Source organism: Ornithorhynchus anatinus, chromosome 2, assembly GCF_004115215.2.
Source record: "Ornithorhynchus anatinus isolate Pmale09 chromosome 2, mOrnAna1.pri.v4, whole genome shotgun sequence".
Classification (NCBI taxonomy): Eukaryota; Metazoa; Chordata; class Mammalia; order Monotremata; family Ornithorhynchidae; genus Ornithorhynchus; species Ornithorhynchus anatinus.
The window spans coordinates 94984013-95011625 of NC_041729.1; the positions used below are offsets into that span (position 1 = coordinate 94984013).

The following is a 27613-nucleotide window of genomic DNA, read 5'->3' on the forward strand; positions in this document are numbered from 1 at the left end:
ACTAATTAATAGAGGTAGAACAAAAAGGCAGAAAACTAAAATACTCAAACTCTCTTCCCTGAAAGTTGAGGGCTAAAACTGTCTTGGAGAGAAGAGAAAATCCTTCCTAACAAGCTGGGGAATGGGATGAGCAAGGGTTAACCATTCTGGGTTTACTATAAACATATCTTGGGCACTTTTATCTGATCCTTTCTTTCTCCCTTTTTCTGTAAATGTCAACCACTTCCTGATGAGACTGGTAGTGGTGAATTTCACACCTTTCTTTTCTTCGTGAAAAAACCTGGGTGTTAATGGTACAGAATCATGTAGTTGTATGTCTTTGGCTGTCTGTTAGAAGAGCTGAAGGATGCCAAGGGTGGAAGGCAGAGAAGGTGAAGAAGGAATAGAAGATTACTGCTTGAAATAGGTTGGGAAAAAGCTTCATTTTTTTTTGATAGTGTGATTTTTATTACTGATTCTCCTTAGAAATGGCTATCTAAAATTCAATCCGGACAGGAATTTGATTGCTGGTGGAGTTTGAAGGAATAAAGCACAGACAGAAGATGAGTTTGAGGCTTGGGACATTTTAAGCAACCAGCAAACTACTGGATCCTCTTCATTCTACAGGTGTACTGTTTGAATTCAGCTATGGAAACTTGGTCAGTGGAGCAGGTTTGCGACTGGCTTGTGCAGAAACATTTAGGAGAACTGGTTCCTAGATTTCGTGGTGAGTTACTTTTGTTCAAAAACACAAAACGTGTAACATCTTTATATGTGCCCTGGGCTGAATGGTGTGCTGTGTTTAAGCTGCTAAGAAATCATAAGTTGAATGATAAATAATTTGAAGAAGAAAAAAATTAGACCTATAAATGCCAAGAAGAATGAAGCATTTTAGAAGTCTGACGTCAGATCAGCTTCTACAATAAGCTACTGAATATCAGTTTGGATTGGATCACTTTTCTGTTGCTTATTTATTCAGCTGGTATAACGTGATAGACACACACAGGGAATTATAGTGCAAAGCAGGATTGGCACGATCTTAATTTCCCTGGTGTTTTCCTCAATGGCAAAGTGTCTTGTTGAATAAAGATCCAAGTATTTTAGAGGGAAATGGCACGAGTTGGGGGGTGAGGAGAGAGGGTTACAATCCATTTAATGGGACTCTGGCATGAACCTCACTATCAGCTCAAGTCAGGAAATGTTGTCTTAGTTGCCCTGGGCTACCATTTGGCAGGAAAAACTGAACTTCAAATTTCTTGGAAAATTTCACAAAGATGATATATGGAGTATATGCCTGTTGTTTTACAATTCTTGGCTGCACTTTCCACATCTCTTATTTAGAATTTGACCGGAAGTGATGATTTCTTTTCTTTCTTTCATCCCCCCACCCCCAGAGGAAGAGGTGAATGGAACTGCTCTCCTGGCTCTAAACGATCGGATGGTTCAGCAGCTGGTGAAGAAGATTGGCCATCAGGCTGTCCTCATGGATCTGATTAAGAAATACAAACAGATGGGCGAGGAACTTAAGTCACCTGGAAAGTTCAGAGAACCGAGTTTCCCAAAGGAGCCTGGAGCAGCTCAGGAGTAAGTGTACTCAGAAAACATTTCTGCTGTAAATAAATTTTGTTCTCCTGGTTCCATCTTTTTATGCAGAGGTTGGTCACTTTAGTTTGGAAAGTGATATTTGAAGAACCAGATTATTTTCAGCCTTTGGAATATTGCTGAATCTGACTTTAAAAACAACAAAAAATAAATGGGCTATTGTGAATAGGGGACTGACAACAGTGGTATATTGCTTATTGTCTTTGGCTGTGAAGTTTCAAGGCAGTGCAGCATTTCATCTTGCTCAATCAGAACTACACAGAAAATTCTAAATTATAGGGATCCCCTTTGTGTACTGAAACTCAGATACACTTTAATAGTTGGGACTTTGAAATGGGTAGTGTTCAAGGTTCTTTCTTTCTTTCTGAAGAGTTTCCAGTTTCTTCTGAAAACCTTCTTAATATAGACTTAGGTTTAGCTTGGAGGTCTCTGTTTCATTTTTGCTATGTAAGAAAGCTAGTAGGTTTGAAACTAACCTATGGATTCAAGTGCTCTATGAAAAACCAGAAATTTCATAGAAATACCTTCTATAAAAGTGGATGATTTACTTTTGAGTAACTTGATTTTTTTGCACACAAAATTATTCAATGAAAAAACATTTTGGACAGGAAAATTCATCTTTAAGATTGCCATAAGAAATGGCTTTCTAAACACAACATTGACAAGAATTTAGAAAAACTAAAACCCAAATGCTTTTGTTGGTTCTTCAAAATCTAGAATTGGTTTTTTGACCAAATATATGTTGTTTGTCTGATTTGAATCTGAACTGTGCTTCTTTTTATGGTTGGGTTTTTATTTTTCTTCTTCTCCCTGAACTAGAACAGTTGAGGTCTGTTTTACAGAATTTGGATATCCTCTTGGGAGAAAGCACATAAAAGTTTGGAGTCTTGGTTGTAACACACCACAGCTGTTAAACCACTAGGTATCATGTCTACCTATAGGAAGTTCATGTCCTGTCACCAGGATGGGATTTAAGCTATTAAAAAGAAGTCCAGCCTTTCATCCTCTTCTCCGCCCCTATCTCAGCCCCTAATTACCACGTTCTCTTCCTCTCCTTATGCCTCCCCCAGTCTCTGGTGTCACACATTTCTGTGAAGTACTTTCAGCCTTGGTAAGCTCCACCTGCCTCTCCCTCATCATGTATGTAACTTTATACTCCCCTTGCTGTGATTTCTTTTTGCTTATTTTATTTTTGTTTCCCTCTACCTGTAATTTATTTTAATGTCTGCCTACCTTACTAGATGGTAAGGTCCTTGAAGGCAGAGATCATGTCTACATACTCCACTGAACTCTTCCCAGTGTTCAGTAAATTAAGTACTAATAAATTTATTGTTCTGGGCATTCTGTCCCCTCCTGGTTGCCCCATAAAATATTGCCTGTATTTCACTGTGATGATATCAGAATAGTAGGAGTCTTGGGTAAGAGTCGTCTGTGGTTGCTTAGGTGCTTAGAATGGTTGCCTGTCAACGCTCGCATGAAACAAAAACTCCTCACTCTTGGCTTCCAAGCTCTCCATCACCTTGTCCTGTCCTACCTCACTTCCCTTCTCTCTTTCAACTGCCCACCCCCTACACTCCGCTCCTCTGCCACTCACCTCCTCACGGTCCCCCGTTCGCCCCGTCCCACTGTCGTTCCCTAGCCCATGTCTTACCACTGTCCTGGAATGCCCTCCCTCCTCACACCAGCCAAACTAACTCTCTTCCCTTCTTCAAAGCCCTACTGAGAGCTCACCTCCTTCAGGAGACCTTCCCAGACTGAGCCTCCCTTCTCCTCTGCTCTTCCCCCTTCCCTTTCCCTCAGCACTGTGCATATTTGTGTATATTATTTATTACCCTATTTATTTTGTTGATGATGTGTATATCTCTATGATTCTATTTATCTTGATTACGTTTAGTTTTGTTCTGTTTTGCTTTGCTGTCTCCCCCATTTAGACTGTGAGCCCATTATTGGGCAGGGATTGTCTCTAACCTGTTGCCGAATTGAACATTCCAAGAGCTTAGAACAGGGCTCTGCACATAGTAAGTGCTCAATAAATACTACTGAATGAATGAATATCATATAAACCAGTCATACACTTTGATTTGCCCTTGCAACATCATACTTGCTCCCTTTCTCCAACTCATTTGGAGAACACTATTCTTTTTTAAAACATTTTTAACACAGAGCAATATTCTAGATTTTTGCTAATAATTATTATTATGGTTTCTGTAAAGAACTTACTATGTGCCCAACACTCTTCTAAGCACTGGGATAGATACAAGGTAATCAAGTTGGACAAAGTCCGTGCCTCCATGGGGCTCAGAGTTTTAATCCCCATTTTTCAGGTGAAGTAACAAGGCACAGTAAAGTGAACCGCCAAAGGTCACACAGCAAAGTGGCAGAGCTGGGATTAGAACCCATGTCTTCTGACTCCCAAGCCTGTGCTCTTGCTACTAAGCAGGGGGGCTCTGGGCAAACCCTCCCCAGTTGCCCTTCCCAAAAACAGCTCAATCTGGTTAAAGAATGGCTTAGGGAAACACCTGCTTTGTGCAAAAGATTGATTCACGCCTTCTGTAAATAAAATAACTCTTTAGTGAAGGTGCTAGGCTACACCCAGACACCGTTTGTGATGAGCTCTGGAGTGGGACCTAAGACTTCTTAATAATGTTGGTATTTGTTAAGCGCTTACTATGTGCCAAGCACTGTTCTAAGCGCTGGGGTAGACACAGGGGAATCAGGTTGTCCCACGTGGGGCTCACAGTCTTCATCCCCATTTTACAGATGAGGTAACTGAGGCACCGAGAAGTTAAGTGACTTGCCCAAAGTCACACAGCTGACAAGTGGCCGAGCCGGGATTTGAACCCATGACCTCTGACTCCAAAGCCCGGGCTCTTTCCACTGAGCCACATGGAGTCTCCAACTGGGATTGTCGGTATCACAATGCAATTCAAACATCATTTCTGAAGAGTTGTTGTCCTTGCTAAAGGTATTGGGCATCTAAAAATGATACTGATTCTCTGCCACCACAAATGAGTTGGGACTGATCCTTGAAGAAATGAAAGCAGGACTCAAAGCCATGAGATCCAGATGTTACTTCCTGGCCCTGCCACTCACCTGCATGATTTGGGGAGCAGTTGTTGAATCTAGGCATCCCTGTCCCTTCACTTTTGGATGGGGAAATTAGCTCCTCTCTCTATTTTTTGTAAATGATATTTGTTAAGCACTTACTATATGCCAGGCACTGCATTAAAATCTGGGATAAACACAGTCCTTGTTCCACATGGAGCTCACAGTCTTATTCACTATTTTACAGATGATGTAACTGAGGCACAGAATAATAAATATATTTGTTAAACTCTTACTATGTGCCAAGCACTGTGTTAAGCACTGGATGGATGCAAGAAAATCGGGTTGCACACAGTCTCTTGTCCCACTTGGGGCTCACAGTCTCATATCCCATTTTACAGATGAGGTAACTGAGGCACAGAGAAGTTAAGTGACTTGTCCAAGCTCACAGCAGAAAAGTGGTGGAGTCAGGATTAGAACTCATGACCTCATGACTCCCAGGCCCTTGCTCTATCTACTTCGCTATGCTCCTTCTTTAAAAATTTACCCTGAGCCAGCAGGAGATCAACCTGAAAACTTCTGAAGTTAAGTGATTTGCCCAAGATCATACAGCAAACAAGTGTTAGAGCCAGGATTAGAACCTAGGCCCTTTGATTCCCAGACCCATGCTCTTTCCTCTAGGCCATGCTATTTCTTCCTTAACATATGTGTTATAATAATTGTGGTATTTGTTAAGTGCTTTACTGTGTGCCAGGCACTGTACTAAGCACTGTGGAGGAATACAAACAAATCGGGTTGGACACAATTACTGTCCCTCATCGGGCTCATAGTCTTAATCCCCATTTTATAGATGAGGTAACTAGGCCCACTGAAGTGAATTGCCCAACGTCACAGAGCAGACAAGTGGCAGAGCCGGGATCTAAACCATGTCCTCCTGACTCCCAGATTTGTGTTTTATTCCCTAGGACATGTTGGGGTTTCTCTTTGAGCCCATTTACTTGCATCCACCTAAAGCCAGTATGAGATATGGATATTATCATGTCAGAGGATTCTGACTGGTCTGTATATAGGTTAATTCAGTAGGCAATGAATTCCCTGCTTGGTATAGCTGTTTGAGGAATAGGGGATATGAGAGAATGCCTGCTGCTTATGTTTGATGTGCCACTGCATAGCTCCCCGCAGATTGTGAGGCAGCTCTATGCCTTTTTGTAGTTTACGAAGCTTAGGGTTGTAGTACTGCAGCTGTGGCTTTCGGTTCTTTATTTTGACTTTTTCAAAGTCCATTCTGGAACCAAGGAGAGTTGCTTCCTAAAGGCTGAATTAAAAAGGCATTTTATACTATATATTTAAACCTAAAAATTGGCCTAATGAATCAGATACTGTTTTTCCTGCTCTTTTAATTGTTCATTGTCAAATATGATGAGGTCCTATCTTGGTCAGGGCCAACCTGACAATAACCACTGGCCACAGGAGTTCAGTCAATCAGTCGTATTTATTAAGTGCTTCCTGTGTGCATGTGCAGAGCACTGTACCAAAGTGCTTGGGAGAGTACAGTATAACAGGGTTGGTAGACACATTCCCTCCAATGCTTCAAGCTACCCTTTAGGTGGCTTCTACGGTCATTAATGTGATATTGGAATTTCAGTTTCATCCATGAGTGTCTCCCCCACTCTGGACTGTAAATTCATCGTGGGCAGGGAATTTCACTGTTAATTGTTGTATTATAGTTTCCCAAGATCTTAGTAATAATATTAATACTGTTGGTATTCATTAAGTATTTACTCTGTGCCAAGCATTGCTCTGCACACAGTAAGCACTCAAATATGAATGAATGAATGCAGAGCAAAACCTTTTGATGAGTAATATGGTTGCAGTGGGTAAATTGGAGGCCATGATCCTAAACTGTGTAAGGTCATCCTTGTTCTAGGGATTGCTAAAATAGGGGGTATGGGGGCCATTACAGGGCAGTTGTGAGGGTCCTGTACTTCTGTACGGTTCACTGTTCATCTGCAGTCAAAGTTTCTGATGAATTAATAATGGTGCTTGTTAAGCACTTACTATGTTTAAGCACTGTTCTAAGTGCTGAGGTAGCTACAAGTTCAATTATTCAATCATTTATTGAGTGCTTAGTCTACAAAGTACTGTACTAACTGCTTGGGAGAGTATAATATAATAGACGGACACATTCCCTGCCCAGAATGAGTTTACAGTCTAGTTAATTTGGTTGGACACAGTCTCTGTCTCACACAGGGCTCACACTCTTAATCCCCATTTTACAGATGAGGTAACTGAGGCCCAGAGAAGTGAAGTGACTTGCCCAAGGTCATACAGCAGACATGTGGTGGAACTGGGATTAGAACCCAGTTCCTCCAGACTCCCAGGTCCATGCTCTATCCACTAAGCCACCCTGCCTCGCAGCTGTCCGCAACATCAGGCATTTTGTCTCACACTCCTCCAGTTTTGCCTCAAGGTCTTTATTCTTCTGCCACCTCTTCTCAGTATCATACAGTGGCCTGTAGTGCCATTACCAGGAGGCCAACAATGGCAGTGTTTCTCTGTCCCTTGTTTGTCGTGGGAGCTGCCTGACAATCTCAGAGCTCTCTAGTGTTGGTCTCCATAGAAGGCCAACAGCCTCCCCAGCTCTCCATCACCGGTCACCAATCCCATCCCCTCGCCAATTATGTCACCCATTACGAGGAGACAGGTTTGAGGATCGGTGTGGCAGCAGTGAGAGACCTGGGTCAGAAAGGCTGAACCATGTAAGATTTATTCCATGTGGTGAAGTGAACTTCCCTTTAGGGAGGAGTATACTTATTTGGTTTCACACATGTGGTGAAGCACCTTTTTACCGCCCCAAGAATGCTTCCCACTCAGGAGGAATACACTTATGTGGCCAGCAAGGTCTTGTCCTTCCCCTTTCCCTTTTTTCCTTGAGCTGCTATCCATCAGGGGGTGAACTGCTCCACCAAGCCAGCTAAGTCGCTCCAATGTCATTCGACCCAGTTGGTGTCCCACCCATGGTCCTCTGTGAAGGGAGTCAGGTAATCCATTCCCGTTGCCTCCAATCCCACTTCTGACACCAAATTTACATCACCAGGTGGAACCAGCCATCGGGTAACTCACAGATTGGAGGGTTGGAAATGGATTCAAGCCATGGGTAGTAGAAGCATGTTTATTAAGATTATAGTACAGGAAATTGCAAAGAGGTAATCTACAGAGGGCGAAGCTTATTCCTAGTCTATTTAGCCATGAGCACATTAGTCAGCATGGTACCCATCTTCTAGCAGCTGGTAACCTGGGAAGGAGACACCAGTTGTCTCCTTGGGCTACCTCTCATACCACTCCAAATGGGCTTCCTTTCAAGTAACCCTAAACGGGTACCACCCAAACTACCCCAACATGGGCTACCTTTCACAATCACTGGTTGGGAGGTCATTTTCCTAAGAGAGGTTGGGGGATGGCACTCACTTCTCCTAGTTCCAACGAGGAGGTCCGATCAGTCACTTGTCACTATACAGAGTCATACAGAGTGGGCATCCCCAACTCTGTATAGAGGTGACTCGCCACATCGGTGTGACAGATTTCCAACCTACTACCTCTTCAGCGAAAATGTTTCTTTTCTTAGCAGCAGGGATGAGCAGCTGTGTGTGCCTGTCAGTTCCGTGGTGAGGGAATCATCTCTTCTTCCTTCTGAAAGCCCAGATGGTGGACATATTGATCAAAGGGTCCTGAAGCAAAGGTGAGTTGATCAGTCACCTGTTAATTTTCCAACTTTGTTATTCAGAACTCAATGAGATTTATATTAAGATGTTTCTTTTCTGCTCTGAAAAATTTTGTGTTTGAAGGAAAAGATGTTCTTAGGATGAGAGAACTTTGATCGTTGAATATCTTTTCTGGCATTCATAAACCTCTCCTCTTCCCTCTGGAAAGAGGTTTGTAAGCAAGTCATTGCTGTTTTGTAACTGACTAAATACTCCCACCTCCTCTGTACCTTTATTGCTTTTCTACCCAGGCTGTATTTTTTTTCCAGTTTCTCTTTCTAATTTGAGGCATATGTGCAAGAGCAAGCCTCCCACACTCATTTCTCAACCTCTTATGCATATACTCTCTTCTGGTAATAAAGCTCATATAGTACATTTCCTCTCCTGAAATAGTTACCAGAACTCAAGCCCTTGAGTCATTTTTATAAATGGCATTTATTAAGCACTTACTATATGTCAAGCATTGTATTAAGTGCTGGGATGGAAACAAGATAATAAGGTTGGACACAGTCCATGTTCCACATGGCGCTCACAGTCTTAACCCCATTTACAGATGAGGTAACTGAGGCATAGAGAAATAAAGTGACTTGTCCAAGGTCACACACCCAACAAATAGCGGAGCTGGGATTAGAACTCAGGTCTTCTGACTCCTAGACCAGGCCTCTTTCCAACAGGCTATGCTGCTTCTAATGTGTAATATTATTAGAGGTGAGAGAGATCCCAAAAACCAATGGGATTTTTAGTTTCAAGGCATTACTGATTTCCATAGACAACTTCACACGAACAGATATGTTAGTGCAGCTATTCAAGACTAAACAAAAAAAAAGAGATACCGGTTTCTGGAATGCCATTCTATACTGATTCCAGATGTAAGGGAAACAATGATTAATTTAGTTCCTGGGGAAAGAGTTAGATGGGAATTGGGAGAGGTGAGATTGGGAGACTGGGGAGCTTTAAGGAGGAGCTGATGGAACACATGAACCGGAAATGAACAGGAGGATGTGAGGATATCCAAAGTGAATTAAAATAGAATGAATAGAATAAAACTCTTTTCTTCTGACCCTGGAACCTTTATATTGGGAACCACACAGGTACACTTTAATTTCACAAGTTTGGATGTAATGTAACGACGGAATGCAGGAGACGTATGGCAAGAGGTTTTTCCAATGGCCATACTGTTTGCTTTGCTTCAGCCTGTGTGGTACCTTTCTGCAGTGATTCATCTCCAATAGATTTCAGTGTTGAAACGCATCCACATTAGGGTAGAGATGACCCTAGTTATTGCCCTCTAATATCATCTAAGACATATGAAAATGCTTGTGGTTCTATAGCCTTCCATTTCCTGATATTAGGGTTAGGGTTCTGAAAACCCCTGTAGTGGTTGAAGGCAAATGTTCTTGGGACAAACGGAACATTCTCACATTTCTTATTGGTCTTCACAGCATACTCGGTTAAACATAAATGCTACCTCATAGGCACTAGACACTATATGTGCTACTAAATTTTTTTTCTAAGGATATCCCTTTCCTGGCTGATTTTACAAATGGCTTATTAGTTCCCTAGAGACAATGATTAAGGATGGAAAAATCAAGGGAAGAGGGACCAGAAGGGACAATGCGGCTGGATAGTGTGATGCCTGATGTTATGAGGGTAACTGGTGAGAAGGAGAGAGGACAGCTTGAAGTTTTGCATATGGAAACTTGTTAGCAAACCATGGTTGGAGAGGGAAACGTAACCTAACACTGAGGTCCCACATCAGTGATCCCATGGCGTAGCAGGGCCTCACAGTTCCTGTCCTTTAGAGGTTATCATTATTCTCTACTTAAAGGCCCATGTTGAACTACTGGGTTCCAATTTGTCAACTGCTAGTCCAAATGAGGCTGCATGGACTAGTGGATAGAGCAAGTCCTTGGGAGTCAGAAGGACCCTTGTTCTAATGCTAGCTCTGCAACGTGTCTGCTGTGTGACCTTGGGTAAGTCATTTCACTTCTCTATGCCTCAGTTACTTCATCTGTAAAATGGGAATTAAGACTGTGACCTCCATGTGGGACATGGACTGTGTCCAATCTGACAACCTTGTATCTACCCTAGTTTTTAGAACAGTATCTGGCATATCATAAGAACTTAACAAGTGGTATTAAAAAAAATCCAGGACTAATGGGACCAACTTCAGTTAATTTGTAATATGAAAACTTTTTCTCTCACCACAGTTGCTATAATGTGTGGTATTAAGTGCTTTCTATAAGCTAAGCACTGTACTAAGTGCTGGGGTAGATACAAAATAATCATATCGGGTGCAGTCCCTATCCCACATGGAGCTAACAGTTTAAGAGGAAAGAAAACAGGAATTTAATCTTCATTTTATATATGAGGAAAATGAGGAACAGCAGGCAAGTGGTAGAGCTGAGATTAATTAGAAACCAGGACTCTTGACTTTCAGGCCTGTTCTTTTTTCACTAGGCTACATGTAGGCCCTACTTGGGGTAGAGCATAAATTCAAGTCAACAGCAGAGATTTCCTTAAGAATTGAATATATAGATTTAAGATTAAAGATGTATGAATAACAAAATAATTGTGATATTTAGTAGTGCTTACTATGTGCCAGGCACTCTATTAATAATAATAATAGTGATGGTATTTAAGTGCTTACTATGTGCAAAGTACTGTTCTAAGTGCAGGGGGAGATACACGTAGGGCTCACAGTCTTAATCCCCATTTTACAGATGAGGTAACTGAGGCACAGAGAAGTTAGTGACTTGCCCAAAGTCTCACGGCTGACAAGTGGCAGAGCCGAGATTAGAACCCACGCCCTCTGACTCCCAAGCCCGTGCTCTTTCCACTGAGCAGCCTGCTTCTCTGTATCAAGCATTGTGGTAGGTAAAGAATAATCAGCTCAGAAACAGTCTCTGCCACTTTTGGGGCTCAGTTTAAGTAGGAGAGAGAGAAAATAGACTGCAAGCTCCTTATAGGCAGGGATTGCATCTGCCAACTGTTGTACTGTATTTTTACGAACACTCAGAATAGTGCTCTGAACACATTAAGCACTCAATAAATATCATTGATTGATTTAACAGATGAGGAAACTGAAGCACAGGAAGTGAAGTGACTTTCCCAAGGTCAAACAGTAGGTGAGTAGAGCTGGGATTATAACCCAGGTCCTCTGATTTCCAAGTCTATACTCCTTCCACTAAACCGTACTGCTTCCCAAAGAAGGAATGGGAAAAGATGGTTCCAGCTCTATAAATAAGCAGCATGGGCTAGTGGATAGAGCATAGACCTGGGAGTCAGAAAGACCTGGGTTCTAATATGGGCTCTGCACCTGTCTGCTGTGTGACCTCAGGCAAGTCACTTCACTTCTCTGTGCCTCAGTTCCCTCATCTGTAAAATGGGGGTTAAAACTGTGAGCCCCACATGGGATGGTGACTGTGTTTAATCCAATTTGCTTGTATTCACCCCAAGGCTTGGCACAGTGCCTGGGACATAGAAAGCACTTACAATTATACAATTATTATTATTTATTTAAATATACCCAGATGTTTGACTAAAGCTCAGTCATTCTGCATTCATAGCCATCATGTTTTTATTTTTTAAAACAGCTCTAGGTTTAATAATTGCTCCAGAAAATGAATTTAAGAAATAAGTCAAGACGCTTTAGATATCAGTACTTGGAAACTGTTAACCCAAGTGATATATAAGCTTTTAATGCACAGACAGGCATCCCTCTCTCCCCAGACCATAGGCTCTTTGTGGGCAAGGAACATGTCTACCAACTCAGTACAATGCTCTGCACATAGTAAACACTCAAAAATTACCATTGAATAATTGATTGATAGGCTTGTTCAAGGCTATGTTTATTAACCGTTCACCAGCATTTGCCAAAGGAAAGGCCAAAATATACTATCATGATTCCAGTGGCCAAGAATAAAATGGAGAAGCAGCAGAGCCTAGTTGAAACGAATGACCTGGGTTCTAATCCTGGTTTCACCACTCATCTGTTCTGTGAGGCTGGGCAAGTCACTTAATTTCTTTTTGCCTCAGTTTCTTCATCTGCAAAATGAGGAGACATATCTAGTCTCCCTCCTTAGATTGTGTGTTCCACTTGGGTTAGAGATAGAGAGATATGCCTGATCTATATCATAACTACCTCAACACTTCCCACAGTGCTTGGCACATACTAAGCACTTAGCAAATATTATCATCACTATTATGATTATGATTGTGATTATTATTATTCCTGGTAAAAAGTTCAGCTATTTAGATTGAGATGTGATTATTTCCTATTATGTCATACATGAATGCCTTGAGATGATCAAATTTCCTGCAGATCCTTTACAGTTTCAACTAGTTACTTTATCAAGAATTCTATCAATTGAACAGGATCAATCAATCACATTTATTAAGCACTTACTGTGTGCAGAGCACTGTACAAAACACTTGGGAGAGTACAATATAACAGACACATTCCCTTCCCACAACAAGTTTACAGTCTAGGGGGGAAACAGGGGAAAGGAGCTACCGAGATTATGAACTAATTAGAACATTTTAATCTTTCAGAGGTTTTGGTTCTGAATCAACAGTGGAAAGAACTACCTAACCTAACTCAACTCTAACCTGCCTTGCTTTGTCCTCTCCTATTTTCCCATGTTTTATATTCTCAACTGCCAGATTTTAGATCTATATAGAATCTGATCCTTTGACACAGCACTCCAAAGTAGTATGCGAGTCAAAGGCGGGTACCTGATGGTCCCCTGAGAAGGAAGAGGGGACCGTGTTGGTTATGATGAACTTCCCTGTTACGACTCCCTCACGCTATGGCTGCAGAAAGAAAGGTCAGGCCGTCACATCACCAGTATAGGAGAAGATAAAGTTCCTGAGGTTACCAATTAGATGGCTCATTAAGCCACCCAGGATTCCAGGATTGGGCTTGGCAGGGCTCCTACTGTAAGACCATTGATGATGGCGATGGTAATAATACCACTAATACTATTACTACTAATTATTATTATTATTATTATTATCATAGCAATAATATTTGTGAAGCACTTGCTGTGTGCCAAGTACTGAGCTCTGGGGTAGATAAAAATTATTTAGATCAGACACAATCACTGTCCCACATGGGGTTCAAAGACTACAAAGGAGGTACAACAGATATTGTATCCTCATTTTACAGAGGAGGACACTGAGGCACAGAGAATTTAAGTGACTTGCCCAAGGTGAGAGAGCAGATGAGTGACAAGCTGTGATTAGAACCCAGGTCCTCTGACTTCTAGGCTTGTGCTCTTTCTACTAGGCCACAGTCTTTCATTAATTGATGTGTTCATCTCTCCACTGAAGGTGCTGTTCAGGTCCCACTGAACTTGTCTGAAGAGCAGTTAGAAGGAAGAAGGGCAAACTCAAGTCTGACTAAGCATGTGACCTTTCAGACATCTGTGCTTCCAAATACGAAAAGTGATTAGTGACTTCCTCATTCCAAGGAACAATACCTGTTTAAAGAGGTTGACAGAGAGGGAAAACAGCTTTCAGTCCTTTGCTGGCTTTTCTGTACCACATCCAGAAAGATTCCCTACAGCAGCTGGGCTGCTGAGTAATTCCACTTTGTAATTTAGAAGCAAAACCTAGGGGTAGTAGGGTAGCAGAGAGGCTTCTGTTCGGTAGCCGTTAGCCATGTACCTGGTCTCTCTCTATTTGCCTGCCTCCTCTCCTGCTGCCCCCCTTATTCCCTATCCCTTCTGATCTCAGTTTAATGTCCAGGATATTTCAGTGTTTCAGTAGCCAAAGGCTACCAAATGGTAAATGACTGAGAACTATAAAGATTTTATTTTTCCACAAAAATGCATTTTATATTGACACAGTAAAGAGCTTCTACACCTCCAACTGTAAACCAGCTTTCCTTTCTCTGCTTCCCATTCATAAAATCAGTTAGTCAATCATATTAATTGAGCTCTTACTGTGTGCAGAGCACTGTACTAAGTGTTTGGGAGAGTACGATATAACAATGTGACAGACATATTCTTCTCGTTCAGAGAAGGTTGCCTCTGATTCACGTTTTAGACAGGATAAAGGATCACTGCCTGCAAATCTGTATCCTTAGTTTACAAATCTCAAACGGTGTGGACAGGGCAGATATAGAACTGTTGTTTACCAAATCCCACAACAATAGGGCTAGGGGCACTGACTAAAGCTTAAGGGTGTCATGTCCAGAGCAGACAAGATGAAATACTTCTTCACACAGCAGAGTGGCTAAGTGGAAAGAGCTGGGCTTGGGGAGTCAGAGGTCATGGGTTCGAATCCTAGCTCTGCCACTTGGCAGCTGTGTGACTGTGGGCAAGTCACTTAACTTCTCTGTGCCTCAGTTACCTCATCTGTAAAATGGGGATTAAGACTGTGAGCCTCATGTGGGACAACCTGATTACCCTGTATCTACCCCAGCGCTTAGAATAGTGCTCTACACATAATAAGCACTTAACAAATACCAACATTATTATTATTATAGTAAACATATTTGTTACCACAGAAAGTTATACCGACTAAACATTTAAGGAGTCTGAGAGGGTTTTGGATAAACAGGGTTGCTTAGTGGATAGAGCATGGCCCTGAGGGGTCAGGACCTGGCTTCTAATCCTCACTCTGTCACTTGCCTGCTTTGTATCCTTGGGCAAGTCACTTAACTTATCTGTGCTTCAGTTTCTTCATCTGGAAAATGGGGATTTAATATGGTATTTTAAGCACTTACTTTGTGTGAAGCACAGTTCTAAGCGCTGGGGTAGATAAAAGTTAATCAGGTCAGACACAATCTCTGTCCTAAATGGGACTCAGTGATTTGCCCAAGGTCACACAGCAGGCAAATGGCAGATCTGGGGTTAGAACTCAAGTCCTCTGACTACTAGGCCTGTGCTCTTTCCACTAGGCCATGTTCCTTCTCCTATCCTCCTTCCTACTCAGATTGTGAGCCCCATGTGGGACAGGGACTGTATGTTTGACCTGATTATCTTGAATCTAGCCCAGAACTTAACGCAGAGTTTGGCACACAGTAAGGGTTAACAAATCCCATAATAAAAAGCTCTTGATTATGGGATTGAAAGCTGTCCACCAGTTTTTCTTTCATATGTGTCACCTCTCTTAGAACACAACATTCAAGTTCACACTTTTCCTTCCACACTCACCTTCCAAGTTTACTCTCAACTTTTATCTCCACTATATTGCTTTTCTTTCTTTGGTCTGGAACTTCCTCCCTTTACAAGTCCCCCAGACCACAGTTCTACACATCCTCACAGCTCCTCTGAAATACCAACTTCTTCAAGAGTAATTCCACAATCTAATTTCTACCATCCCTGGTCTTGTCATTACAACAGCCACCATTAGCATGCATAAATCTATATATAGATATAGATATATATAGTCTTTCACTGATTGTTCTATATTTCCTCCTGATCCCACTGCAGGTATACAGTTTGTCTGCCTGTCTCCCTCATTATATTACGAGCTCCTTAAGGGCAGCAACTGTATCTTGTAATAATAATAATAACTGTGGTATTTGTTAAGCACTGTATTAAGTACTGGGGTAGATATAAGCAAACCAAGTTGGACAAAGTCCCTGTCCCATATGGGGCTCACAGTCTCAATCCCCTTTTAAAGATGAGGGAACTGAGGCATAGAGATGTGAAGTGACTAGCCCAAGGTCACATAGAAGATGTGGCAGAGCTGGGATTAGTACCCATGACCTTCTGACTCCCAGGCCTATGCTCTATTCATTACACCATGCTGCTTCTTGTATGCTCCCAAAAGCCTAGTACAAAATACCCAGTACACAATAGGTGTGCAATAAACTCATGAAAGAATGAATGAATGAATGAATGAATGAATGGAAAAACGGTGGTGACTCCTGGAAGAAACAGATGAGGATTTTGGATGATCCACTCTAACCATGAAGATGCATGTCAGGGAGAGCACTGCTGCTCTAAACTTACTGGTGGCATTGTTGGAAGCAGAATACCAAGTTGGATGGACTATTGGCATCATGACATTGGTGATAATGGCAAATAATGACATTGGTGATAGACAGCCAGTAGAGAGATTGGTAGAAGGGAAAGGTAGTTCAGGCAATACATGCGAAGAACTCCATAACCAGTTGCAGTCCCCAGTTCTTGAATTCAGCAAACAGTTGTAGAGATGGGTTTCAGTGAGGTTTATGTAAAAGGGGCTTGTGTTTCAGGAAGCTGCAGACTTCGCAGGTCAACTAGCTTCTACACGGCCACAGGTTCCCACACTCTCTCTCACACAGATACAAACACACACACACACACACAAAACACCTCCCCCTACCCCCCAGTGTTTACCCCCAATTTGCCCTTTATCATGATCAGTATTTTAGATGAGTACAAGGAACAGACTTTTTATGGTATCTGTTCAGCACTTTGTGTCAAGTGCTGTTCTAAGCACTGAGTAGATAAAAGTTAATTGAGCCGGATATAGTCCATGGGGCTCCCAGTCTAAGTAGGAAAGAAAACAGCTATTTTTTATGGGTTTTTTATGGTATTTGTTAAGCACTTACTATGTGCCAGGCACTGAACTAAATGCTGAGGTAGATACTAGATAATCTGATTGAACGCAGTCCCTTTACCACATAAGGCTCAGAGTCTTCATCCTCATTTTGCAGTTGAGAAACTGACACACAGAAAAGTTAAGCGACTTGCCCAAGGTTACACAGCAGGCAAAGTGGCAGGGCTGGGATAAGAATCCTGATCCCCTGGATGCCAGGACCATGCTTTATCCACCAGGCCATGCTGCTTCCCCATTTCTACCCCGAATCTCTTATTCCACACATATGGTTCTGAGGATTGGGTCTTGATAATCCACACCCCCTGGTATTCACATAACATGTCTTCACCCATCATGGGGAATCTTGGACCTTTCTTTTGGCAAGTGTAGTTTTAATGAACACAAAGTAAGCCCTTTTTTCCCCTTCTTACACTCTCTTCTGCCCTACTGCATCGCCCTGACTTGCTCCCTTTATTCATCCCCCCTCCAACCCCACAGCACTTAAGTATGTAACTGTAATTTATTTATTTATATTAATGTCTGTTTTCCCCTCTAGGTTCATTGTGGACAGGGAATGTGTCTGTTATATTGTTATATTGTTCTCTCCCAAGCACTTAGTACAGTGCTCTGCACACAGTAAATGGCTCAATAAATATGATTTATTGATTGATATTTCACACCTTGTATTTTATCTTAGGGCAGACTTTCCTGGGCCTTTCTCTGGGCTCCTAGGTCCTAAGGGGAGGGGACTTTCCTCTTTTTCTTCTTGCAATGCCTTTGAGAGATGATTGCATTATCAACCTATTGATGAGCCCCAGATCTTTCTCCATCTTGTTTTTTTATGACTTTCTGCTTCTCCTAGATTCTGAGCTGACCTTCTTTCAGCTTTCCCAAGTTTATCAGGGGCTTGTTTGTGTGGTTGGTGCTTGGTTTGAGAGTCCTTATGTAGCCATCAAAATTTATTTCTTCTGCTTTTTGATTGCTATGCACATACACACCCACACACACCCCCTCCATCCCCTGCCCCCACACATCCTCTATCATCAGCCTACAGCACACGTTATACTGACCTATTCTCCTGCTCCGCCTAAAGTGTCATCAGTTGTAATCCATGGGAAGCTTTATGGAAAGCAGCATGGCTTAGTGGAAAAAGCATGGCATTGGGAGTCCAAGGACCAGGGGTCTAATCCTGACTTCCCCACTTGCCTGCTGACCTTGGGCAAATCATTTGACTTCTCTGTACCTCAGTTTCTTCAATTGTAAAATGGGGATTCAATACTTGTTCTTCCTTCTAGACTGTGAGCCCCATGTGGGACAAGGACTGCATCTGATTAACTTATATCTACCCCAGTGCTTAGAACAGTGCTTGACATATAGTAAGTCCTTAATAAATACCATAATCATCATGATTTAGAGGTTCCTTTCAAAGATTAGAAATTCCCTGTAGATGTCAAAAGTCAACCCTTGGGCAGGTGCTGGTCTTAAAGCAGATTTCTGCTATTTTCCTCCTCTCCTCCACTTCTCTCTTAACCCAAAAGGTCTTAATCTGATAGGTGTTTCTATGGTTACACATCATCACAGTTATTCATGTAAGATTAGGAATCCATCCCATTATAGTTGGCTCAAGGATCCGGGTACTAGTCTGGTTACTGAGTCCGTGAGGGCAGAGGAGCAAGAGTGTGAAAAGTGTGATCTTGGAGAGGGGTTAGCAGAAAATGATACTTCATTGAATTTCTGGGGTGCGCTCTTTGTTTTGGAAGATGATGGGGGGGGGCAGGGATTGTCTATATCTGTTGCCAAATTGTACATTCCAAGTGCTTAGTACAGTGCTCTGCACATAGTAAGCGCTCAATAAATATGATTGAATGAATGAATCGAGGTAGCAGTGATAGAAGCAGTGGAGGTGGTGGCAGTGGTGGTAGTAGGTGTTTTCTTGTCCGCTGTTGGCTTACATTTTATGATGTTTTGAAAATGGAGACGACACTCTGCGGAGAGAGTGACTATTCCAATCCTGCCCTGCTTCCACAAAATGTCAGAGGACAGGGCCATGCCCTGGGGAACCTGCCTTGAGACTGAGAAAGGAATGTGATTCCCATAAAGAGGGAAATTTATTCCTTATGCCCATAAAGCGAGGCAGAGGGCAAGCCCGGGAGTTAGCTGGCTCTTACCCAAGCAGGGGTTCAACTGATGAGTGAATTATCTGCTCTTGACAGTGTAAAGAACCAAGAGAGGAAAACACAATCCACCCTTTCTTCTCCATCCAGATGGCCACCCTGCTAGTCTGGGCACTTTTCATGACTCCTTGTTGTTCATTAATTCATTCATTCAATTGTATTTATTGAGCGGATACTGTGTGCAGAGCACTGTATTAAACGCTTGGGAGAGTACAATACAACAATAAACAATCACATTCTCTGCCCACATTGAGCTCACAGTCTATAGGAGACAGACATTAAAATAAGTAAATTACAGATATAAATAAATAAATTACAGATATGGATTACAGGTTGTTCTCCCTATCCCCCGTCTTTCCCTTCTCCAGTCCTTAATAATAATAATAATAATAATGGTATTTAAGTGCTTACTATATGCAGAGCACTGTTCTAAGCGCTGGGGTAGATACGGGGTAAACCAATTGTACCACATGGGGCTCACATTTTTTAATCCCCATTTTTACAGATGAGGTAACTGAGGCACAGAGAAGTGAAGTGACTTGCCCAAGGTCACACAGCAGACAAGTGGCGGAGCAGGGATTAGAATCCAGGACCTCTGACTTCCAAACCCCTGCTCTTTCCACTAAGCCACTCTTACTTAACTCTGTTTCTGGATATTTTTCTAAAATGTCATACTGCACACATCTCCCCATACTTCATTGCCCATTTCACTCCACATCAAGTGGAAACTCCTGACCGTTGGCTTAAGACCCTCTGTCACCTCTTTGCTCCTACTTGTTCACTCTCTTCTCCCACTACAGTCTATGGTCTTCTCAATTTAACCTATTCACTGTGCCTCAGTCACATCTCTGCCCCCCTCACGCCTAACTCACTTCTTCTCTGCTGTTTGGAACATCCTCTCCCACAGTCAAATCTGCCAGACCATTGTTCTTAATAATAACAATAATAATAATTGTGTACTTGTTAAATGCTTACTATGTGCCAGGCACCGTTCTAAGTATTAGGTGGATACAAGCAAATTGGGTTGGACACAGTTCCTTTCCCACATGAGGCTCACAACCTTAATCCCATCTTTAAATCTTTAAAGCTCTTCCCATCTTTAAAGCCTTTCTAAAATCTTATCTCCTCAAAGGATTTTACTAGCCACTACCAACTCAACATTTCTGCACCAACTATGTGCCTGTTTGCGGTCTACCTGTAGCATCTGTATGCATCATCTTACATATCCTATTTAAGTGCTAAACCATAGTCATATCCACTTTTATTACTTCCTGCCTGTAAATTATTCCAGTGCCTATGTCCTTTGCTAAATTCTAAGCTCCTTGAGGGCAGAAAGTATGTCTACAGACTTTACCACACTCAAACACTTAATGCAGTCCTTTGAACACAGTAGGTGCTTAATAAATGCTAGTGGCTGTTCAGTTGATTGATTTCCCAGTGTGTCAGGCCTCCCTACTCTTTTCAGATTGTAATCACTCTTTAGGCTGGGACTATATCTGATTCAACATCCTTCAGCCTTTTCCCAGGACTTAGTACAGTGCTTGGCCCAGACAAAACCCTTATCAGTGTAATAAATAATAATTGTAATAGGAATTTTTTGCCAAGTTGATTATGTGGAAGGTAAACCCTTTAGTTATTTTTGAGGAAAATACAAATTATTGAAAATAAATGTATTTATCATAGTACATTTTCCTCTCATCAAATTCAGTTAAACAGAGAGTGAAGGAGAGAGGAGTAGAATTTTATAGAAGAAACTACTGACAGAGGTCAGGTGTAGGAACATCTGCTTATAACTTCCAATTCCTTTATTTCGGACACTGCTTCAGGTTTGTAAACTAAATTGAATTTGTGTTTCTCACATCAGATTGTAATCAAACCAAGAAAACTAGGAAACTGATAATGAGACTGAGAAATTGAATGACTAATCTTGGACTGGATTTCTTTCTTACCCTGCTGTTATCTATCTGGGCTCTAGAACCAGCTGAGCAAATACAGTAGTCATTTATTTGAAGCATGTGGAATTTAGGCTAGTTCTGATGATCAGTCACAGAGCTGGGTTTGGCAATCTCGGACCAGGCCCAAACTCAAGATGACATTTTAGGGCTAGATCTGCATAGGACCAATGTAAATCACAAGTAATGGTGATATATTTTAAGTGCTTCCTCCGTAGAGTATTGTACTAATCTCTGGGAGAAAACACACAGGAAGGAATTAGACAAGGTACCCGCGTCTCGGGGAACTGACAATCAGAGTTTAAGTGGGGAGAAAGGACTGGAGACAGAGACATCAGGAAAAAAGAAACATTAAAACACAACACAGAAAAATAAATAAATGAAAATCAAAAATCAGTAGGATACTGTCAATAGAGGAGCAGAATTTCAGGCTTCTGGTGGCTGAGTCCAAGGCGTACCCATAATCATAACAATTGTTACTGCAACCAACAAGAATTCCCGAGGTTCTGTGGCTGCCTAAGATGGAATTGGTAATAGACTTGATAATTGATAACAGATAAGAGAAGCTGTGTGACAGTGGAAAGAGTATGGGCTTGGGAGTCAGAGGATGTGAGTTCTAATCCCACCTCTGCCATTTGTCTGCTGGGTGACCTTGGGCAAACCATTTAACTTCTCTTTGCCTCATTTACCTCATTTATAAAATGGAGATTGAGACTGTGAGCCCCATGTCGGAGAAGCAGCGTGGCTCAGTGGAAAGAGCACGGGCTTAGGACTCAGAAGTTACGAGTTCTATTCCCAACTCTGCTGCTTGTCAACTCTTTGACTTTGGGCAAGTCACTTCACTTCTCTGGGCCTCAGTTACCTCATCTGTAAAATGGGGATGAAGACTGTGAGCCCCACGTGGGACAATGTGATTACCTTGTATTCCCCCCAGCGCTTAGAACAGTGCTTGGCACATAGTAAGCACTTAACAAATGCCATGATTATTATTATTATTATTACCTCAGTGCTTAGAACAGTGATTAGCATATAGTAAGCACTTAATTATCATAATTATTACTACTTATTAGCCAGCTGTTGGTGGGGAGATTTAATGAGCATCACAAGTCTAAAAAACATTTGAGTTGGGGAAAGGTGCCTTTGGGAATTGCCTAAAATCTGCTTGATTGACAGTTGCTGCCAGGTGGCTCTGCATTATTCCACACTCACCTCCGCCCTTTTCATCACTTAAACGAATGGCATATTGCTGGTGGTTCCACGATGGAAGATTGAAGTGTCTGAAGTCAGGCAGATGCCTTTACATCTTTAACGTCATGGTCTAACGGAAAGAGCACAGGCCTCAGTCAGAGAACCTGGGTTCTAATCCCAGTACTGCTAATTGATTGCTGTGTGACCTTGGGCACGTTATTCAACTTCTCTGTGCCTCAGTTACCTCTTCTGTAAAATGGGGATTAAATCCTCCTACTTCCAGCTACAAGTCCCATGTGGGACAGGAACTGTGTTCAACTTGATAAGCTTGTATCTACCCCCAGCTCTTAGAACAGTGCTTGACACAAACTAAGTACTTAACAAATACCATACAAAAACAGCATTCCCAGAATGAGCTCAGAGGTGGATTAGTGTTATATAATTCCCAAGTCTGTTGGTCTGTCTAGGGAAATCCCTTTTGAGTTATATTAAATTGGACCTTGAATTTGTAGAACCCTTTATTTTTTTCCAGATTAAGGCAGTGGTAAATGAGAAAGTGAGGGCTTAGTCAGGGAAGGCCTCTTGGAGGAGAGATGCTTTCAAAAAGGCTTTGAAGATGGGTAGAGTAATTTTCTGTCAGATATGAAGAGGGAGGGCATTCCATGCCAGAGGCAGGATGTGGGCGAGAGGTCTGCAGTGAGATAGATGAGATTGAGGTACAGTGAGTAGGTTGGCATTAGAGAAACTAAGTGTGTGGGATGGGTGGAAGTAGGAGAGCACCAAAGTGAGGTAGGAGGACAAAGGTGATTGAGTGCTTTAAAGCCAGTGGTAGGGAGATTCTGTTTGATGTGGAGGTGAATGAGCAACCACTGGAGGTTCTTGAGGAGTGTAAAAGCATGGACTGAATGTTTTTGTAGAAAAATGATCCGGTAACTATCCTCCCTGTCTCACTAACCTTTAACCTTGGCATTATCCAAGACTCATCTCACTCATTCAACTCACGTATTCAATCTGTCACTAAATCCTGTCAAATAAACCTTCATAACCACTAAAATCTGCCCATTTCTCTCCATCCAAACTGTTACCACATTAATCCAAGCACATATCCTATCCTGCTTTGATTCCTTGCCTACCTTCCTGTCTCCTCTCTCTCCCTACTCCTACCTCACTCTGCTGCCCAAATCATTTTCCTATAAAACTACTGACTCTATATTTCGCCACTCCTCAAGAACCTCCACTAGTTACCCATTCACCTTCACATCAAACAAAAACTCCTTACCCACCACTTAAAAACACTCAATCAGCTCTTCCCCCCCCCACTTAATCTCTCAGATTTCCTACTACAACCAGACCACATACTTTGCTCCTCTAATGCCAACATATTCACTATACCTTGATCTCATCTATCTCACCACTGACTTCTTGCCCACATCCTGCCTCTGGCCGGAACTCCCTCCTCCTTTGCATCCTCACTCTCCCACCTTCAAAGCATGTTTTAAATTTTGTTTTAAAAGGAATGTTTCCTCAAATGGCGTGGCCCAAGATAGGGGTGGAAGCGGCTTTGCATGCATATTTCTGGTTGGTGGGTTCCCCAGGGATTGTGGATACTGAGGGAGCTGTCCCAGGCTCTCCTTTTTAGTTCCATTCCTGGCTGAAGGTATCAAACGACCAATTACCTACTATGTTCAGAGCACTGTACTGGGAGCTGGAAGCACACCAGAGAAGTGTCTGCCCTTGAAGACCTTACTTTGGTTTGTTTCACAGTGAGAGGGTCTTCTAAGGTGGATTAGTTCCCTTAAGATTTGGGTTGCTATTCCACTACTTCAGTCTCTTTTGATTCTCACTGTTCATAAATTCAAACATGGCTTCACCTAGGTAGTCAAATGTCATACTAACCCAGAGCTGATCCCTGAATGTCAAAGCCTAAATTTAATTTTGTTTTAAAAGGAATCAGTTTCCTCAACAGGATTCCCAGACTTCACTGTATAGCTCCCTCAATTTGTCTGTCACTCTCTTACTTATTCAGTTCCCCTCGGTGAGTTACCCTTATCTTAAGCTGTTAGGGGCATGAGGCAGTCGGAGTATACCAGGGCATTCAAATGACACTGAAGTACAATGGCTTAGTGGGAAAAGAACAGGTCAGGCAATCAAGAAACCTGAGTTCTAGTCCCAACTTTGCCACTTGCCTGCTGCGTGACCTTGCACAAATCACTTCTCCTCTCTGTGCCTCAGTTTCCTCATCTGCAAAAATGGGGGTAAAAGACCTGTTTTACCTCCTCCTTACATGAGCCCCATGTGAGACAAGGCCTGGGTCCACTCTGCTTGTATTGTATCAATCAGTAGTATTCACTGAGCATTTAATGGCTGCAGAGCCTTGTATTAAGCGCTTGGAAGAGTACAATCAATATCCTCCTAGTGCTTAGCACAGTCCTTGGCACAAAGCAAGCACTTAACAAACACCACAGTTTTATTTTTAACTTGTGAATGAGATACTTACCTCTGTCAAATTTCCTGTAGAAATTTTGTCAGTTTTGAAGGTGCTGCTGTGTGTTCAAAGCTAGCAGCATGGCCTAGTGGAAAGAACACAGGGTTAGGGGTCTGTGGATTACAATACTAATTGTGGCTTGATCATTTGCCTGTTCTGTGACCTTGGGCAAGTTACTTGACTTCTTTATGCCTCAATTTCATCATCTGTAAATGAGTTTAATTGTCTGATTTTCCTCTCAGACTGTAAGTCCCATGTAGGACAGGGACTGGGTCCGACCTGATAATTTTGGAATTACCCAGTGTTTGACACATAGTAAGTACTTAACAAATACTATTATTATGGTGATATTATTATTACTGTTATTATTATTATTACTCTAACCATTATCCTAGGATTTCCAACTGTCCCCAACCCGGGAGAAGATTCAAATCTTATTTGGGTGGGCAAAGTCTATTTAATTAGGTAAGCATTTTGAATGAAAACTTTTTTTTTTATAGAAAAAATGCGAAGCACATTCTAGCAAGGAACAAGGCTTTACAGTGGACCAGATGCTATATTTTGCCTGAGTTTCCCTATGACGTCAAGTGCATGTTAATGGAGCAAAAGTGTCCAGATCACAGCATGAGGATTAGGATTATTGAATTTTTACAGGCAGATATGACAAAGTACCTAGAAGGATCCTTGTAAGTAAAATCCCTGGATTCACGGTTATAAAGGGAACAGCAGGGGGTCCTGGTTGATAAAGTATTTCAGGGAATCATATTAATTGGGAATTAGATTGCAAATGAGTCACATACTTTAATCACTAATGAAGGGTTTGTTCATTTCTTTATGGACTGGCTGAAAAATTCAGTTTTGAGTAGCAATTTGGGAGAATGTAGCATCCTAATGTTGAAGCGCAGGTGTAAGTTTGGATTCAATCACTAGTATTTATCATCTGTTTATTCATTGACTGGTGTGCAAAGAGCTTGGGGAGAGTTCCAACAGAATTAGTAGATCTGAATTATGCCCTAAAGGGGCTTACAGTCTAGCCATTCAGTGGGAACCATTTCAGCTGCCATCTCATTTGGAACAGGTACCCAACCACCCAACAGTACAATGATGTTGTCAATGCCCTGCTGCAGGCCTATCCATTCCTAGATGAAGAGGGGAATGGCTTTGTAAGTATGCAAACTGGCACAGCTCAAGGTATCCCATCTCCTCTTCTTCAACTAAACAGAAAAATGGAAATCTTTCCTTTACAGTAATTGCTCTTGACTATCAAACAGTAATCAATGAGTCAGATAAGTCTTACTAGTCAGATAAGCCAACAAATTCAGTTGATGATCTGGGGCTCCTAGAAGGGAACTGGCTTAATAGTTTTGTTGGCTGTGTACCTTTTTAAGCACTTTGACATTCACCCAATACTCTACTATTTCCCCTATGCCTAATATACTAGAATGGCTGTCTTCCCCTGTAGGTTATAAGCCACTTGTGGGCAGGGATTGCATTTACTTAACTGTTGTATTGTACTTTCCCGAGTGCTTAGTACAGTGCTCTGTACACAGTAAGTCCTTAAGAAATACCTTTGATTGCTTGATTGCTCAGTGCTATGTGTTTAGATTCATAATAATCAATGCCTCCATTTGTTTTTTCACTTCTGTGTGTTTTACCCAACGCTGCTGTTTTGAGCCTGAAAGAAATGTGCTCTGATGATGATGAAGAGGTACACTGGAGAGTAAGAATTGGTTATCAAACTAGGCCCAATTTATAAACTGGTTTAGAGCTAGCACTACCAAGAAGATGTTCACCAATCAATCAGTGATATTTTTACTGAGCTCTTATTGCATGCAAAGCACTTAACTAAGTGCTTTGGAGAATACAGTGCAATAGAGCTGGTAGACATGTTCCCTGCCCCCAAAGAGCTTGCAGTCTAGAAAATGCTATAGTCAGTAAAGTATTTTCTATTCAATCCCTGCAGCCAGGGGAATTGTACAGGGCCCTCTACAAGTGTTTTTAAGGTATTTATTAAGGTGCTTACTAGGTGTCAAACACTAAGTGCTGAGCAGATACAAATTAATCAGGTTGGACATTGTCCTTGTCCCACATGGGGCTCATTATCTAAATAGGAGGGAAACTGGCAAGGAGTCCCTATTTTACAGCTGAGCAAACTGTGACATAGAGAAGTTAAGTGAATTTCCCAAGGTCACACAGCAAGCAACTGGTAGAGACAAGATTAGAGCCCAGGTCTTCTGATTCCCGGTCCTGTACTCTTTTCACTAGGCCATGCTGCCTCTGGTGGTTATCACTGTGTTTTCGGGGAGACTTCTCTTCAGCCTGACAGGATAAGTTCAGTTTTCCCAAGCACTCTCTGACTACTCTGGGTTGAAGCTTTGGGAAATGTAGAAATGGTCAGTGGGTTGAGGCTTTGGTATGGGTCTTTTCTCCAATGACTTCCTTAGAAGCAGCGTGGCTTAGTGGTTAGAGCACAGGCCTGGGAGACAGAAGGATCTGAGTTCTAATCCCAGATCCACCACTTGCCTGCTGTATGAACTTGGGCAAGTCACACAATTTCTTAGTGCCTAAATTAGAAAAAGAAATGGAGTAATTGCTGGAAGATGACAATGTGAGGCTGGGAATAAGAAGAAAGGAAAGTAGGGGGCAATGAATGGAAAGGGCTAATTTGGGGGAGAAGAAGAGAACCCAAGGTCAAAAAAAGAAGAGAGGGACAGAGATAAAATGAGAAAATGCTAAAAGGGACATCAAGAAAGGGGAATAAAATTGGAAGAACAAGGACATAGCACCGAGTTTCCAAACTCTTGTTTTCTTCTCTAAACTACATCTCCCCTTAGAAGCAAGACAGAAAACATTTTCCCAGGTCGAGTGATAAGCCTGGGTAGCTTGGCA

General features: G+C 42.0%; 1 protein-coding gene across 1 annotated transcript in view; it reads left to right on the forward strand.

Annotated features, from left to right (window-relative positions):
- Positions 1-377: 377 nt before the first annotated feature.
- SAMD3 (sterile alpha motif domain containing 3) overlaps positions 378-27613 on the forward strand; it is a 34435-nt gene continuing 7199 nt past the window's right edge. The window contains exons 1-5 of the mRNA XM_039914936.1: positions 378-706; positions 1374-1563; positions 8252-8365; positions 25225-25410; positions 25803-25887. Of these exons, the coding sequence (XP_039770870.1) occupies positions 628-706; positions 1374-1563; positions 8252-8365; positions 25225-25410; positions 25803-25887 (654 nt within the window). The 5' untranslated portion in view covers positions 378-627. The remainder of the gene's footprint in view (positions 707-1373; positions 1564-8251; positions 8366-25224; positions 25411-25802; positions 25888-27613) is intronic.